The sequence below is a fragment of the Chroicocephalus ridibundus genome, chromosome 2 (genome assembly GCF_963924245.1).
Source record: "Chroicocephalus ridibundus chromosome 2, bChrRid1.1, whole genome shotgun sequence".
Classification (NCBI taxonomy): Eukaryota; Metazoa; Chordata; class Aves; order Charadriiformes; family Laridae; genus Chroicocephalus; species Chroicocephalus ridibundus.
The window spans coordinates 117,653,473-117,668,118 of record NC_086285.1 but is presented as its reverse complement, the minus strand read 5'-3'; the positions used below and the strand labels follow the sequence as shown (position 1 = coordinate 117,668,118).

The 14,646-nt window shown below is 43.1% G+C and overlaps 1 protein-coding gene and 1 long non-coding RNA gene across 4 annotated transcripts in view; one reads left to right on the top strand and one right to left on the bottom strand.

Moving 5' to 3' along the window:
- Window positions 1-1,718: 1,718 nt before the first annotated feature.
- LOC134511921 (uncharacterized) lies at window positions 1,719-4,916 on the bottom strand. Its single transcript, XR_010070008.1, has 4 exons — window positions 4,689-4,916; window positions 3,380-3,516; window positions 2,848-2,906; window positions 1,719-2,377 (listed from the first exon to the last, which is right to left on the bottom strand). It is a non-coding gene; the product is annotated as an uncharacterized LOC134511921 (long non-coding RNA).
- Window positions 4,917-7,481: 2,565 nt separating this feature from the next.
- The window catches only part of ESCO1 (establishment of sister chromatid cohesion N-acetyltransferase 1), a 33,192-nt gene continuing 26,027 nt past the window's right edge, over window positions 7,482-14,646 (top strand). For 2 of the 3 annotated variants that reach the window (XR_010070006.1, XM_063326684.1), the window contains exons 1-5: window positions 7,482-7,567; window positions 10,212-10,315; window positions 10,508-10,706; window positions 11,279-12,650; window positions 13,305-13,416. Coding sequence is in view for 2 of the 3 variants with exons in the window: in XM_063326684.1 (XP_063182754.1) it covers window positions 10,510-10,706; window positions 11,279-12,650; window positions 13,305-13,416 (1,681 nt within the window). In the remaining variant the exon portion in view is untranslated. The remainder of the gene's footprint in view (window positions 7,568-10,211; window positions 10,316-10,507; window positions 10,707-11,278; window positions 12,651-13,304; window positions 13,417-14,646) is intronic. The other variant, XM_063326685.1, reaches the window with a different exon arrangement.

Below are 14,646 nucleotides of genomic sequence, written 5' to 3'. Positions count from 1 at the left end.
TAGCATATATTATCCTGTCACACATAGTACAAGTTGGCCCATTCCTTAGGGCACTGATGGTGAAAATCTTAAAATATGAAAACAAAAGGAGGAGGGAACACAAAGAGGCACTGGTTCTTCAAATAAGTCAAAATTTCAGCATGTTATTCCATAGCATTAGATTGATACCTGCTTTTGCTGTTCTACCTTGACAGTATTCAGATTTAGGGCTAGTTATTGTTTTTTAAACTATGTCGATGCCATACTTGTCTTACATGATTATTTTTTAAGCAGCTAATTTATAGTGTTTACATATAACCAAAAGATTCCTTTAAAACAGTACTGTAATAACATGTAATTAAAAGACATCTTGCATTTCAAAGTTCATGTAAAGCTGGGTGTTGTCATATATGTAATACGTACTTCATATAACCAGTAAACTCGATGATTCTGTTAATGTTTATATTACGCTGCAAGAACATTTCAGTTTTAAAGAATAAACTTTAGAACATCAGGAAATTATGATATAATCTGCTTTAAATTTAAAAAAAAAAAGTAACTATGTGAACCCTTTGTCTCTGCTATTGTTTCAGATAATTTCTAAAAAGAATGTAACAAACTGCGTAAAGAAGGCAGGGAGCTCGGGTGGGGGGGTTGGAGCCCCGTCTCTCTGGGTTGTTTATGTGATCGTTTATCAGCGCTTCAGCAATAGGTTGTCAAATCACTGAAGCCTTTGCAAACAGATTTGTGCCCTCACGGCTCATGAGTTTGTGAGGCTGACCGAGGCATCGCTGTTCTCGGCCCTGAAACAGAGTGAGAGCCAACGTGGACCTTTGAGGAAAAAGGACAGTTGGACAGAATGTATTTTGAAACTGTTGGGAAGCCCTAATTTAGGGCATACCAACGTTAAAAAAAGGCTTTTAACCGGCTTCTGTGGAGCACCCACCTCATGCAAATCACTGCTTTGGGCCCAGCCACACAAGATAAGGCACTAAAGATGTCTTTGCATTTTTATCTTTTGAGTGGGGTCAGTACAAGAAGAAAACGCGGATAAAAAAGCAAGTCAGGTCTTTTGTCTCAAGCAGTACGTGAACAGTCCTCTTGCAAGGCATGTTTCCTAGTAACAGCAAAGGAAGAACAAGAATACTTTTTTTCTTTAGAAAAAGAAATTGGGACATGCTGTAAGAAAGCTAGTTTTGTAAGGTGGAAGGTTAAATTAAAAAAATCAGACAGTGCTTTCAAGTTTTGACTTTTCAGACCAGCATCGGCCCCTGCCCAATTAATAAAATCTAACTTATTTTTTCTCTAATAAAGGAAAATGAGGAAAGTGACTTGTAAAAGCAAAATAAAATTTTGTGCATGTTACTGCAATACCTGAAATCAGCATATTAGTAGGGTGCCTTATTTATTCTTACAGTCATTTCCAGTTTTTATGTTCATACAAAAATAGTGAGCAATAAACAGCGTATTGAGCATTCTATTTGTAAAACTGTTTGGGTACAGTACTGTTCAAAACTCAGCATGAAGTATTCATAAAAATAAAACCACATTAAAAGCACACCTTACTGTTTAAATAAAAGTAACACAATTAACGGCAGAATTTCTGTCTCTTTGCACTGTCTTCTTTCATTTAGGTCCCATCCCATATACATACCCATATAAGACATTTCTCTTTAAAGCTATGTCTAGCAAATGTCTATAAAGTTGGGATTTTTTCCCAAATATAGAGTACTTTCCGTATACCCCATTAGGGAAAATGCATTGTTCAAAGCACAGGGTGCAAAGTGGCAACAATCAAGTCTTCCTATGGATTTCTTCAAGCTTTCCCAGTCAGATTTTCTGAAACATACACTGTAGACGCCTCAGTTCTTGCAGGGGACACACAAGCTAGCAAAAAAGTTTATGGCACGTCTTGCTGTGTATTATCTTTGTACCTTGTACAGAGTTTCACCAGTCAGCCGAAATACAGACTCCAGAATTCAATTCAACTCCTCTATTCAATGTGAAATCATGGGGCCTTGATTTGGCTTTTTATCTGATCTGAGTATCCAGACAGCGACAGGGATAGGAAATGTTGGAGGTGGGAGAAAATCATTAGTTACCAATGTGCTCATTACCGGAAAGGTGGAGTATAATGAAAATGAAATTCCCAATCACAAATGTTGCAGACACTTCTTAAACCTTCTTCCTAGTTCAGAATCACAGAGTAGCTGAAGTTGGAGGGGACCTCTAGAGATTGTCTTGTCCAGTTCCCCTGCTCAAAACAGTACATATTGCACACGTGCTCCAGAACATCCGCCTCTTCTCAATCTACTCTTGGAGTCAGTGCAAAGTGCTGTTCTTTTTATCTGTGAAGCCTTCAGTCACCCAGGAACTATCTGTGACCTCACCTGTCTTACTACAGGATTATAAAGACCAAGATTTTACAGTGTAATTTATTATGTCCACTCTTGGCAAACGGACTTAGGAAAAACAAAAATTTCAAATAGAAAAATATGGTTCTATGAACACAGCGAAACTAACCCACGGTTTACATTTCATATTGAACAGAAGAAGGATGAATGCTCTTTTTAGAAACCTGGACGTGCAACAGTACAGTTTACAAGACTTAGCAGAACGGGCTATGGAGAACAGTCTACAGCTCTACAGGAGCTGGTGTTGAGAAAATGCGAGTAAAGCGCTGGTGACTCCAGGCAGGTCATCACGGTCATGTCAGTATGGCACCGAGTATCACGGTTCAGACATCAACATGCTGACTGTTGCAGAGTGCGACCACCCTGAGGACTAGACTGACCATTACAGAGACTGGAAAAGGGCTCAATTTAAAAGAATTACTCCCTAGATATGGTTTAGGAAGCTTCTCCTTACCTTCTCCCTACTGCAAGTTGCTGTTTCCAACTGAGATCCAGTCGTCAGCTGTTTCTGCCCTTCAAGCCAACAGAATGGAGCAGTTTGCTTACCTCAGCATTTCCCAATGTTTCAACCAACAGCCTCCCCTTCCTTTTTTCTGTAATTGTCTGGACCCCTATGCACCACTCACATACATATATATCCACTGTCTGGCCTGGGCCCAAATCTCTGCAAAACAACTGCCTTCTCTCCACATGTAGCTATCTACAGTCCTTTCTATCCCTGCTCCCCCCATCCCACCCAAAAAAATCTCACATTCAGCATGCAAGAAAAATGGACAAGTCCCAGCCAAGTTTTTTTTCCTGCCTCCCTGCAAAAACACATGACTCTGACTCCCACGCCCCCCATTTTCTACATGCCCCTCCCACCCCCTTTCTTAGCCACATCCCCGGTAAAGCTCTTTAACTCCAGGCAGTCAAGGCACCCTCCAATCCCTGTTGTTCCAGGTGCAATCCACACAGGAATTTCATAGGGGAACCGCCTCTTTCACCTCCAACTCCTACAGCTGCCTGGCTCATGCCAGTGACTCAGACCTGCCAGGAAGAGGACTTTTAGCCCTGCATGTGGTTCTCATGAGCAAGCACACCGTGCTCTCCCCAGGCCACTTCAGCTCAATGCACCATCAACCTGTGAAAAAAAAAAGAGAAAACATTCACTCTGCGAGTCACACACAGGCACCCTTCAGCCTGAGCCACATGCTGCGGTTCTCATCCCAGGGTGCCAGCTGGTCAAAACGAGCCTTATAATGTTCAAGGCAACAAAGAGAGAGGAAGGTATAAAAAAGCCCAGGAGAATCTCCTCCCCACATGCTGGATCCCCTCCCCACAACAGGCTAGCGGTGCGTCTTACTAGCCAGCAAAATAACTCCTGCAGCCAATCTGCCGTAGAATATCCCAACCATGTTGTGGTTTTGTTTTGGTTTTTGTTTTTTTTCAGATTTTCATTCCAACAGAAGAAAAGGAAAAATCTGCCAAACACACCAGCAGCCACAACAGCCAGTGGTTCTTCACTGGCAAACACCTCTTCCTCTGAGGGATCCAATTTTCCTGTCTCTTTCAGCCTCTCCCTTTTTCCTGGATGAGGGTAGAGGGACCTTTTGAATCTGCTGAATGGATGGGAATCAGGGCCCCATGCTGCCTCAGCTGCTCTTCCAGTTCCTTAAAGGATCTATACATTTAGTGATCAGAAAACCACTAGTTTAAATCAGCTTCACGTGGCCTTAGCTAACCCGAGGCGTTCTTCTGATGCACTAGGAGTGCTTGCAGGGTTAATTGCAGCTGAGAGATTGAAACAGCTGCTGCCTCTTGGCTGTCAGTCACCGCCTCCTCGATCATATGAGACATCTGATAAGCAGTAGGGCAGTTTGGGAGCGTGTGAGGATGTCAAATGGGGCTGCAAGGTCTGTGTGCTAGCCGGACTGCTGCGACTGAGCTTGGGACCAAGAGATGAATCCTCTAACGATGCAGCCCGCCCTGTGTCTGCAGTTTCACAAGCAGCTGCCAAAGTTAACAGCTCCCTCATGCCAAGAGGGAAAGGCTTGCTCTTCCTCCTCCCCCGCCCTTTCTTATCCTCCCAGATTCCAGACATACGGTCCTCAGCTTTTCTTGCCCCGTCAGACTATGATCCAGTTTTTCCACTGGGTTAATTTTCTGCTGGCTCAGTGAGTTAAATTTGCTTGCCTAGAGGGGTCCCTCAGGTGCTAGCGGGTGGGTGGCATGAGATAAGGAGCTGGAGCATGCTGCTGAGAGTGGGGAAAAAGAAAATAGTGGGAGGGGCTTCCCCTTTTTGGTGACAGTCACCTGTTACACGGGGTCACTGCATCTCCCGAAGCTGTAGCTCAACGGGGCGCTCTCTGCAATTAGTGCGATGACACCTATATCAGCTGAGTTATTGCTCCTGTGAAAAAAGGCATAACCTAGAAGCAAGTCATTTTTCACTTAGCTGCACTCCAGCAGTATCACAGTAGCGGTAAACAAGGCTAAATTAACATTTAACCTCCTTTTGAGGTTAAATCTGTCCTATCCACATTCTCCACATATGTGAATGCAGCTCCTCCTCCCTCCCCAGGTCCCCTAGTTCTACAGCAAACCCGTGCCCGAGCACTCCTGTTCATATTTATCACAACTTCTGAGGAGAGTAAATTTCTGTAAAGTTTGTGTTCTTTCAGCAAAGTGACATTTGCTAGCAAGTTCACACTGACCTCAGCGCTTCAAAATGCTGCCACCTTCTGTGGAAAACTGGAAATTTACCCATGTTCTTCTATCCCATGAACTGAGTTTTCCCAAGTTTTGGAATTTAATGCTTTATAAGAATGTCTGTTTCTTTATTACTTCCCTGATGTATAGCAGATTACTACTCCATGGAAGGATATGAGAAAATCTAGCTTTACTTGCTTCATGTTCCTAAGAAAGAGGGATGGGAAAACATTATGTTAAATTTACAAAGGCAGCAATAACATAACAAAATGCTTTTATCATCCTCCAGGAAAATTTACAGGCAACCCAGTGACCAAAGGATCCTTCATCTGGAAAGTATTCTGTAGGTTACTGTAGGAGAGCACGTGTTGCTGCGTTCATTGTAAAGTCACAGCAGATTATCAAGCATTAAAGAGGAGCTTTCATGCCATTTATTGGTTGGCTAACGCCAAGGTTCATCACGCTGTTCTCCAGTCATTCCGATGCAGTGATGTATACACATCACTATGCAGATTTACAGTGAAATAAGCTGAGACTGTGTCTGTATCAGCAAGTAGGACTTACTGATAGGAGTGGACAGGCACAGCAAAGCTACTTAATACTGAGATCCTGACACACATACTACACGCATTTCTGGTAGGATGTACTTCAGGTTAGCCCTAGCCTGGTAATACGGCTGGAACGCACTAGGTATAAATAACGCACTAGGTACACGAGGTAACTCTACGTTAGTATTCTCGCTAGGATCAGGAGCACACTTTTGAAAGAAACCTTCTGATTGCTCTCACTTGTCATGCAGGGTCTTGGGAGTGTGAATGTGGGATTCCTTTTGAAGGAAACCAAACCCACAGATAAATCGCCACAACACGCCCAACACGTTCCAAACCTAGCGGTCACTGCATCCACAGGACAAGAGTAAAGCTGGTCTGGACTGGCACAGCAGTGGTGTGGATGTCAGATCCTCAGCTCCACTTCTCTCGCTCTGAACTTCTTTTATTACTTGCCAACGTAAACATAGCCTCAGACCCAGGAACACCCTGAGGCAATAAAGCCACAACATAAGGTTAGATCAGGTACAAATCCATTACCCAGCGTAGTAAGGACTGAAATATCCCAGAAAATGGAAAAAAGCCACAAATAAATGGTTATGCTACAGAACATGTTGTGAAACACACTGCAGAACACAACTTTTAAAACAGTTAGCTGTGTAGTAGGTAGGCAGTAACCACAGGGTTACTACCAAACTTGGGAAAGCAAAAAGGCAGTTCACTGAGTGAACTCACTGCTCTGCACAGGCCCCCGGCACATCCAGTGAGGCTCTTTAGTCTCCGAGACACAGACAAGTGTCTCTGCTGCTTTTACAGTCAAGCCACATACACTGGCACGACACTGCACCTGCGTTTAGGAGACCTGCTGGTGTCTGTGCACCTAAAGCAAAACCCATCAGCAGGAAGATCCCAGTAACCACAAAATACACCCTTAGAGAAATTTCCAAAGGTGAGAGCGGGTATCACTTACAGCACAGCACCAAAACCAATCTTTACAGGGACTCCCAAACATATTGGCGGTGCGCAGCCCCACACACACTTAGGAAATGCTGATGGAACACCACTATTACCACAAAGCGCGTGGCTGTGCCAGTCGTGAGGTGTTACTCGCACGCCGTGGGCCACCATAGAATCACAGAATGGTTTGGGTTGGACCTTAAAGATCACACAGTCCCAACCCCCCTGCCATGGGCAGGGACACCTCCCGCTAGACCAGGCTGCTCAAAGCCCCATCCAGCCTGGCCTTGAACACTTCCAGGGATGGGGCATCCACAGCTTCCCCGGGCAACCCGTTCCAGTGTCTCACCACCCTCACAAGAAAGAATTTCCTCCTGATATCTAATCTAAATCTACCCTCTTTCAGTTTAAAACCGTTGCCCCTCCTCCTGCCACTAAGCCCCTTCGCCACCCCCGGCCTGTCAGTGCCCGGCGCTGCCTTCCCCCTCGCTTTTGCCAGGCGAGGAGCCCGACGGCAGCGGACGGGGCTCAACGACCCACCGGGGCCCCGGCCGGTACGAGCGGCCCGAGCCGCCGGGATAAGGCCGGGCGGGAGGGGACACAGAACACCGGGCCCCCGCCACACAGACAGGCCGTGGGTGCGGGGGCGGGGTGGGAAGCGGCAGCGGGGCGCCGCCTGCGCATGCGCGACCGGCACCGGACGTGCCCCGGCGGCGGGCGGGGCGGGCCGGGGCGCGGCTGCGGCGGTGCCCGGATGTGGGCGGGGTCGGGGCTCTCGGTGCCGCTTCGCCAGGGGACGGGGAGGCCCCGCCCTCTCGCCGCCTCATCCTGCGCGCGCCTCCGCCCCGCCCCCTCCACCCCCCCCGTTCCCCTCCCTCCCCCCCTCCCTCCCCCCCCCCGCAGCTGGCGAGCCGGGCAGCAGCAGGAGGAGGAGGGCGGCAGCTCGCGCTGCCGGCACGTCGCTGACACTCGCGCGAGGTAAGCGGTCGCCTCGCGCCGGAGGCGGGAGCCGGGGGAGAGAGGAAGTTTGTGTCCGTCCGTCCCCCTCCGTGCGCCAGCGGCTCCCTCAGCTCTTCGCCCATCCCCCCCCCCGCTCCCCTCCGCCCCGCTCCCTGACCGGTAGCCCGGCGCGGAGCGGCGCCCATCTGCCCCCGGCGCCGGGACCGAAAGGACGGCGTCTTCCTTCTCGGGCCTGGCCCGGCCCGGCCGCCGCCCGGGCCTGCCGGCGGCCGCCGCTGCCTCGGCGATGGCGGTGAGGGTGAGCGGGCGATACCCTGTCGCCGATACACCTCACGAGTGGGAGCTGGGGGGGGAGGGAGTGTGCGTGTGGGTGTCTTCTCCGCGGCCCCCGCCTGGGCCTGAGCAGGGCCGGGCCGGGTTTAGGGGCTCCCGGCCAGGCCCCGCTCCGGGCGGGCTGTCACGGCGGGGCGCTAAGGCGGATGACACTGGGCCAGGCTCGGAGGCCCTTCCCTTTTTCTCTTTCCTCTTGGGTTCCGTCGTGGGGTCTCTGCCCGTTGAGGCGCGGGGGCTGCGGGGTTCTGTCGTGACAGTCTCTCGTGTGTGAGACCCTAGCGCCCTGTCAAGCAGGTGGGGCGCCCGGTCTCACCAGGGACCAAGGGCTTGCCCCTGCTTTAAGGACTTGAGGGTGCGGGAGTTACGTGCTTCTCTTTTTCCTCTGCTTTTTGCACCAAAACCTTTGATTGTTGTGCAGTTGGTTCCTGTACTTCTCTGTCTTCCCTCCTTTCCGTAATCTGGCTTTTACTAAAGGGGACTTCTTCAGGGCAGAAACTGCCAGTTCTTGAATGTCTGGAAAAGTCCTCGCTCTGCTGTGCAAAGTATTAGTAGGAAAGAAATGAGTATTAAAGAGCTAGTTCTCTTTGTGGGAAGAGAGTGTATTTGTCAGTGTTCTGAGAAGAAATACCAGTGAGGGAAGAATTCATTTTCTGTTTTGTACTTGAAAGTCTTTCTTGAGTGTGCCATGCTGAGAGTGACAGTGTTATCTGTATACTTCCGGAAAAAAACCAGGAAGGTCTAGGTGTGTTCAGTGTGTGTCATTAAAGCACACCATTGACTCTCAAAATTTGAGAGCACAAAGTAAGAGGATATAAGACCGAAGACTTATTCAGCAACTAGAGCTGTTATTTTCAGTGCGAGTGGCTATACTGCGGCTCTGACAGGTAATCTTTGACTAGTGGAAACCCGTAGGCTTGCAAAGTGCTATGGAGCTCATGAGCTGTTAGAAGCAAGGCATACAAATTCTGTTACCTGCTCCTTAGAGAGAGACATGGAAATAGCACTATGAAAAATGCTATTAGAGATCTCTTCCCTGGATATGTTCTTTAATTCTATCTCATATACAAGTCACTGGTCATGCAGCTTCTTTAAAGGAGAAAGTCAGAAGACAGCACTGGTGTCTGGAATTTAAGCATTATTAATCTTTTGTGATAAGAAGTGTCTTCATAAAAGAGTGGATAAATGAAAATGGGGTTAAGGACAATTTAAAGTCTGAAAGAAAAAGTGCAGCTCTTTACGTTTTCCTTTTGGATAATTAATTATTAAAAGGAGCTTAATGTAAGCATCTTTCGAATTGTTGGAGAGAGACATGCATTTGTCAATACTGGAAGGCTTACTGTAATTGTAATGAAATGAAAGTATCTGCTCTGTGTTATACAACTGGTAACTTAAAGTTCCTGTTTGACTTTAAAATCTGTCAAATTTAACATCAGATTAGTTAAGGTTTGAAAAGTAATGTAATTTTGTTACAGAAATACTTCCTTGTCAGTCTGGCAATGGCCAAAAGTAATAGATAATTCTTGACCTAAAAAGGTGATATGGAAGTTCTGAGCACTGAATCTTCCAGTAAACTTAATTTTAAAAAGATATTAGTGGAACTTGGCTGAACAACTGTTGCTTCTGCTATAATACAAAAGCAGTGTCTTTGAATAAGATAACTTTAAAGTTTCATAAGCCACAAATAGATGTGAAAAGTATGATCAACTGAATCTGTGAAGACCGTTTTCTGAGGATCTCTGCTAGTTTTCAGTCTCTCGTGCACACTAACTTCTGCATCGTTAATATCATTTCAGTTCTCATGAAGAGATCATCTTTAACTGCCCAAAGCAAATGTCTCAAGTAATGCTCCTTTCTAGGCTTTCCGTCTCTGATTTGTAGCTTAAGTCATACAAGTAGGTACAGTTATAGGTGGTTGCTGATGTCTCTGAAGTTCTATAGCCACAAAACTTGGTAGAGTCTAATGGATTTATTCACAGTTGCTGTGAGGCACAGGATTGACAGCAGGTCCACTTTTTTGCAACCTGTGAAAGAGAGCAGCATACTATTTTCTGGAAAAGTGCAAAAGGCTGAGAAACTTCCTTTCAAATGGTGCTATATCTGCCTCCTTTTGAAAGGTAAAAGGGTAATGCTTAAGACAGCAAAATGCCAAAAATAGTTGGATGTGGAAATTAAATTTGTAGGCCTTTTATTTTTTTTAATTGATTATCAAAGAAACTTTAAAGCTAAGCACTGTTTGAAGGGATGGAAGAGGGTGGGAATGCCAAATTCAGAGTCTGACAAGGAAGTTAATGAAGCGCTTACTACATGACCATTTTTTATTTTTTCATAGGTGGCATGAAAGGTCTTGTTTGTAAGCATATACATAAGGAATGCTCTTGGCACACCTTGATAGGTTACTTTGGCCTAAACATCGATTGCCTCTTGTAAAAACCTGTAAGTAAAATAAATGTAATTCGCTTTGAGGTTGCTTTGATGATTTGCTGCTTTCTGATCTGTCTCTAAGAGGAAAAACGAGTATCAGTTACCTTATTTTGTAAAATGGGCAAATCCATGCTTATACTAGCTGGCACAGTAACAACAGTTGACAGAAGCTCCAAAAGCTGAATCAATTATTGTATTTTACAGAAATGGCAGCTCAGAAAAGGAAGTCTATGTTAGTAGAACCTTCTGCTAAACGTCCAAAGCTGGACAAGAACAGCAAACCATCATCAGCGAAGAAGGAAAAAGAGGTGTCAGATACAAAACATGTCTCAAATAAATCAAAGCCTAATCAGTGTGCGGTGCAGGAGAAAACTGTGCTCAAAACCTCTGTCAAATCAAACAGGTCAGTGACAAAAAAATAAGTAATTGTTCTAGGTTAACTTCCTAAACTAAATTAGTGCAGAAGCAATCTAAGCAGAATGAATTTGAGTTAAAGAGACAGCTAAATGTTTAAATAGTACTAGTGGGAAGATCAGCCTTAAGTCATTAAGTATGGTATCTGCTATACGAAATTTCTCTGGCATTATGTTAGTGTCTCGAAATCCAGAAAGACTTCCAAAAAAAGTTCTGAAGAAATCTAATATTGTGTAAGCCAATACTTAATTTGAAAGCCACAAATGTCAACAATTAAAAACTGCCAGAGATGTTAAAAAGCATTCACCTGGGGTTCCTAGTTCAGTATTGCCATGTATAAAAAACCAGTAAGTACTACACTTAAGAGTAACCAGGTGGAAGTGAAGTCTTTTTAGAATGATTCTAGAGAAAATTCTTCTAAAAGTACTGAAGGTGTAAGATATGGTGTTTTTAAAAAAGAAAAGGGAAAAAAAAGTTAGATGCAGAGGCTAGTAGGAGTAAGAAGTGTCTTATGACAAATTCTACTTTCTGGATGAAAAAATAATTATTTGAATCTTTCAGTGACAACACCAATGAACCTGAACTAGGAACACGCATGACTACAAGATCATCAGGATTCAACTCGAATAATAAAACAGTACCCGACAAAAAGGTTCAACAGCAGCCTAAATCTACAAAAAATAAGGAGGTATGCCAGAAAAAATCTGTGCAAGAAATTCCTAAGTCAAAATGCGTAACTGCGCCAAATGAGCCAGTAATGAGGAGATCACAGAGGCTGCAGCAGTTAACACATGTACATGTACCAGCAAGATGCCTGCGCAACAGAGAAGTTAAAGAAGAAAAAGCTTCGGAAGTTAAACAAAGTAGCCAAGCAAAAAGACATGCTCAGAGTGTTGCAGCAAAAGTAATTAAGTCTGCTGGAGAAAAAAAGGAACAGAAAACTACAAAAATAAAGCCAAACAATACAAATGAGGATAAAGAAATACATGTAGAAGTGACCAGCTCTCTGAAAGAGAAAAAATGTAAAGCAGACAATAAAAATGATAATTCCAACAGCTTGCAACACAACATTCAAGGGTCATCGTTATGTCCTGATGAGAGTATTGCAGAAGTTAAGAAAGACCAAACGGGTCCTGTATCTCCTATACCTAGGAACACAAAGAAAGTGGAAACAGATTCTCTTAAGCCAAATTCTAAGACAGTAACTAAGGAAAAGCAACAAATACATCAGAACATAAAAAACAGTACAAAACCAAAAAAGAATTCACAGCCATCTGTAAGTGAAACAAATGTGGTTGAGCAACCAGAGAACGATGCAAAATCCAAAAGGGTAAGCATCCTTGAACTTTGTGAAGAAATTGCAGGTGAGATTGAGTCAGATACAGTAGAGGTGAAAAAAGATTCCCCTAATGCTGAGGATAGCAAAACAGAAGAAAAGCATGCCAACGTACAGCTTCAACAAAGTGAAACGCTTACTCAGAAAGAACCTAGTCAAAGTACTCAATGCAAACGTTTTTTCCCTAGCAAAAAAGCAATGCCTGTCAAATGCACTCTGAATGGTAGAAATAACTCCTCAAACAAAAACTCTAAATGGACCAAAATTAAATTACTGAAAGCTAGTAACATGAAGCAAAGTAACTTAAATTCTGCAAATACACCCAAGCTTTCTTTGTTAAAAGATTACCCTGAAGTTTCAGAGGCAAGTCAAATAGCTACAGAAGCAGAGCCTTCAAAGGCACAAGGCAAGCTGTCATTAACAGGACTCTCTGAGAATGAAAGTGCAACTTGTGTGCAGGAGAAATCAGATCCTTCATCTGAAAGAGCTGGACCTAAAGAAGTGACATTAGAAATAAAACAGCCCACAAAGAGAGGTGCAGAAAATGGTTTGTTGCGTAATTTGACAAAACATTTGTGTGAGCCAAGACCAGATGAGGTAAGCCATTTTAATTATGGTGTATGGTGGGAGGGTATTCTAAATCTGTTCTGTTTTCTGAGAATGCCATGCTGAGAAAGTTTGTTTTAACAATTACTTTATTTTACAGTAACTTAAAATTTTCAAATGTATTCAAGATCCTTTACTGGTGCGTTGTCATAGATGGGATGATATTAAGTTGCAAAATGAATCTGTTTCACCCTCCTAAGTTCTGTAGTCAGCTAAATGTTTGATAAAATTTGCTGCTGGAGCTGGAGGTTTTGTAGATTCATATGGACAGTTTTTGATGACTTAATCTTATATAGCTGTTCTGTTCTGAAAAGGTGTATTAAAAGAAATGAGAGGGGGGAAAAAGCGTTCTCTATCTGAATGGGCTTCTATTAAAATTTACGATCTTAAGGACAAAGGTGCTCTATAGGAAGTATTTTACAAGCTTATATATAAAATGAAACCAATTTTTTGCAAAATTAATCCCACGAACTTCAGTATGGACCAACTAATCATTTGTATTTTGTTTGCTCAAAATAACGTAGGAATAAGAAAACTGGTGCTGTATTCAAGATGTTAATACTTAGTTAACTCAGTGATTTTGTTAATATGTTAGAAGCATTAAATAGTTCAGGTTTTTTATTTAATGTTTTCTCTTTTGTTTAGAACTTTCGATTACATTTGGAATCAAGTCCAGAAAGTTCTCCAGTAAAGTATGTTACATCTCCTAAACCACCAAAACAATTAAAAAAAGAACCTGGAGAAAGTGAACCTCAAGGTAACTGTTTACTACTAATTCTTTCTCTGCTTGTGGCCAGTTGTATGGGAAGCATAATTCTTCCTTTCAGATGAGTGCTTCACCAAGTAAGGTACAGTTGATGCAGAACTAAATTTCTGGGATTGGAACTACTCACCAGCGTTTTCGTATTTCTTTGTGTGTCTCACCCATTGCCGCTTTAGTAGCAGCGAATGTCCTTTTTTCTCTGGGCTGTGTTGTGGGAAAGAGAGGTGTCTATTTTTCTACCCAGCTCTGCTTTTAGTGAGTCTTCGTGCATGAATATTTTAATGCTTAAATATTCTTCATTTGAGTAAAAGTGAAGTGACAACTTTAAAAAACAACCAAGCAAACAGAAAAAACTCCAACCGAATCCTTTCCTTTTCCATGTAATAAAGTAGTAACACTTCTGTGTTTCAATTGGGTTCTTCTCTTGGATCAATTTCTGTTGAGGATTCTCTGTTGGCTACTGCTTCCTTTGAATGAGTATCTGCATTTCTTTCTCCTAAATTGTTTTACTTGATCTTGACCAAATTATTAATTGAGTATTCACCCTCCTGTTCTTATTACCCAGCCTTTATCAGCCCGTGAACGCAATTTGTTAAACCTTATGATGAGTGTGATGTGAATATTTTGACTTTAGTACATTTGACTAAAAAATATTATTGATGGATCACTAACATATCTCTTAATTAACTTCCCTCTTAATATTTCATTGTATTGCTTTTGGGTTTTTGATTTGTAGGGGGTTTTGGTGTGGTTTGAGGTTTTTCTTGTTTTTTTAATCTGAACCTGATTTTGAGCACACTGTTAAGAGAATATAAAAAAAGTTTTTTCTTCCTTTTGCTCTTCTTGATTGTTTCTTTTCCTTAAGTGTTATAAAACACACCTTGGATGGGGGCATACTATACACTTATGATTCCAATACTATACATAGAGCTATTTATATGGATGTCGGTATAAACAGATTCAAACTCCTATGTAGTTTCAGTGCTGGCCTTGTTTAACTGCTGGCAAACTGCTCTGCAGAACTACTGTGGAAATGTTGAAGAAAAACTGCATATTTTTTATAGTATATATATAGAAACACTTGAATACTGCCTCAAGGTTGTATCTTTTTTTTTTTAATTGGAGGTGAACAAGTTATAACATTGTCACTAATCACTATTTGTGTAGCTCAAATTTCCTTTGCAACTAAAAACTTTATAATGAAGTTATAATCTTTGATTAATT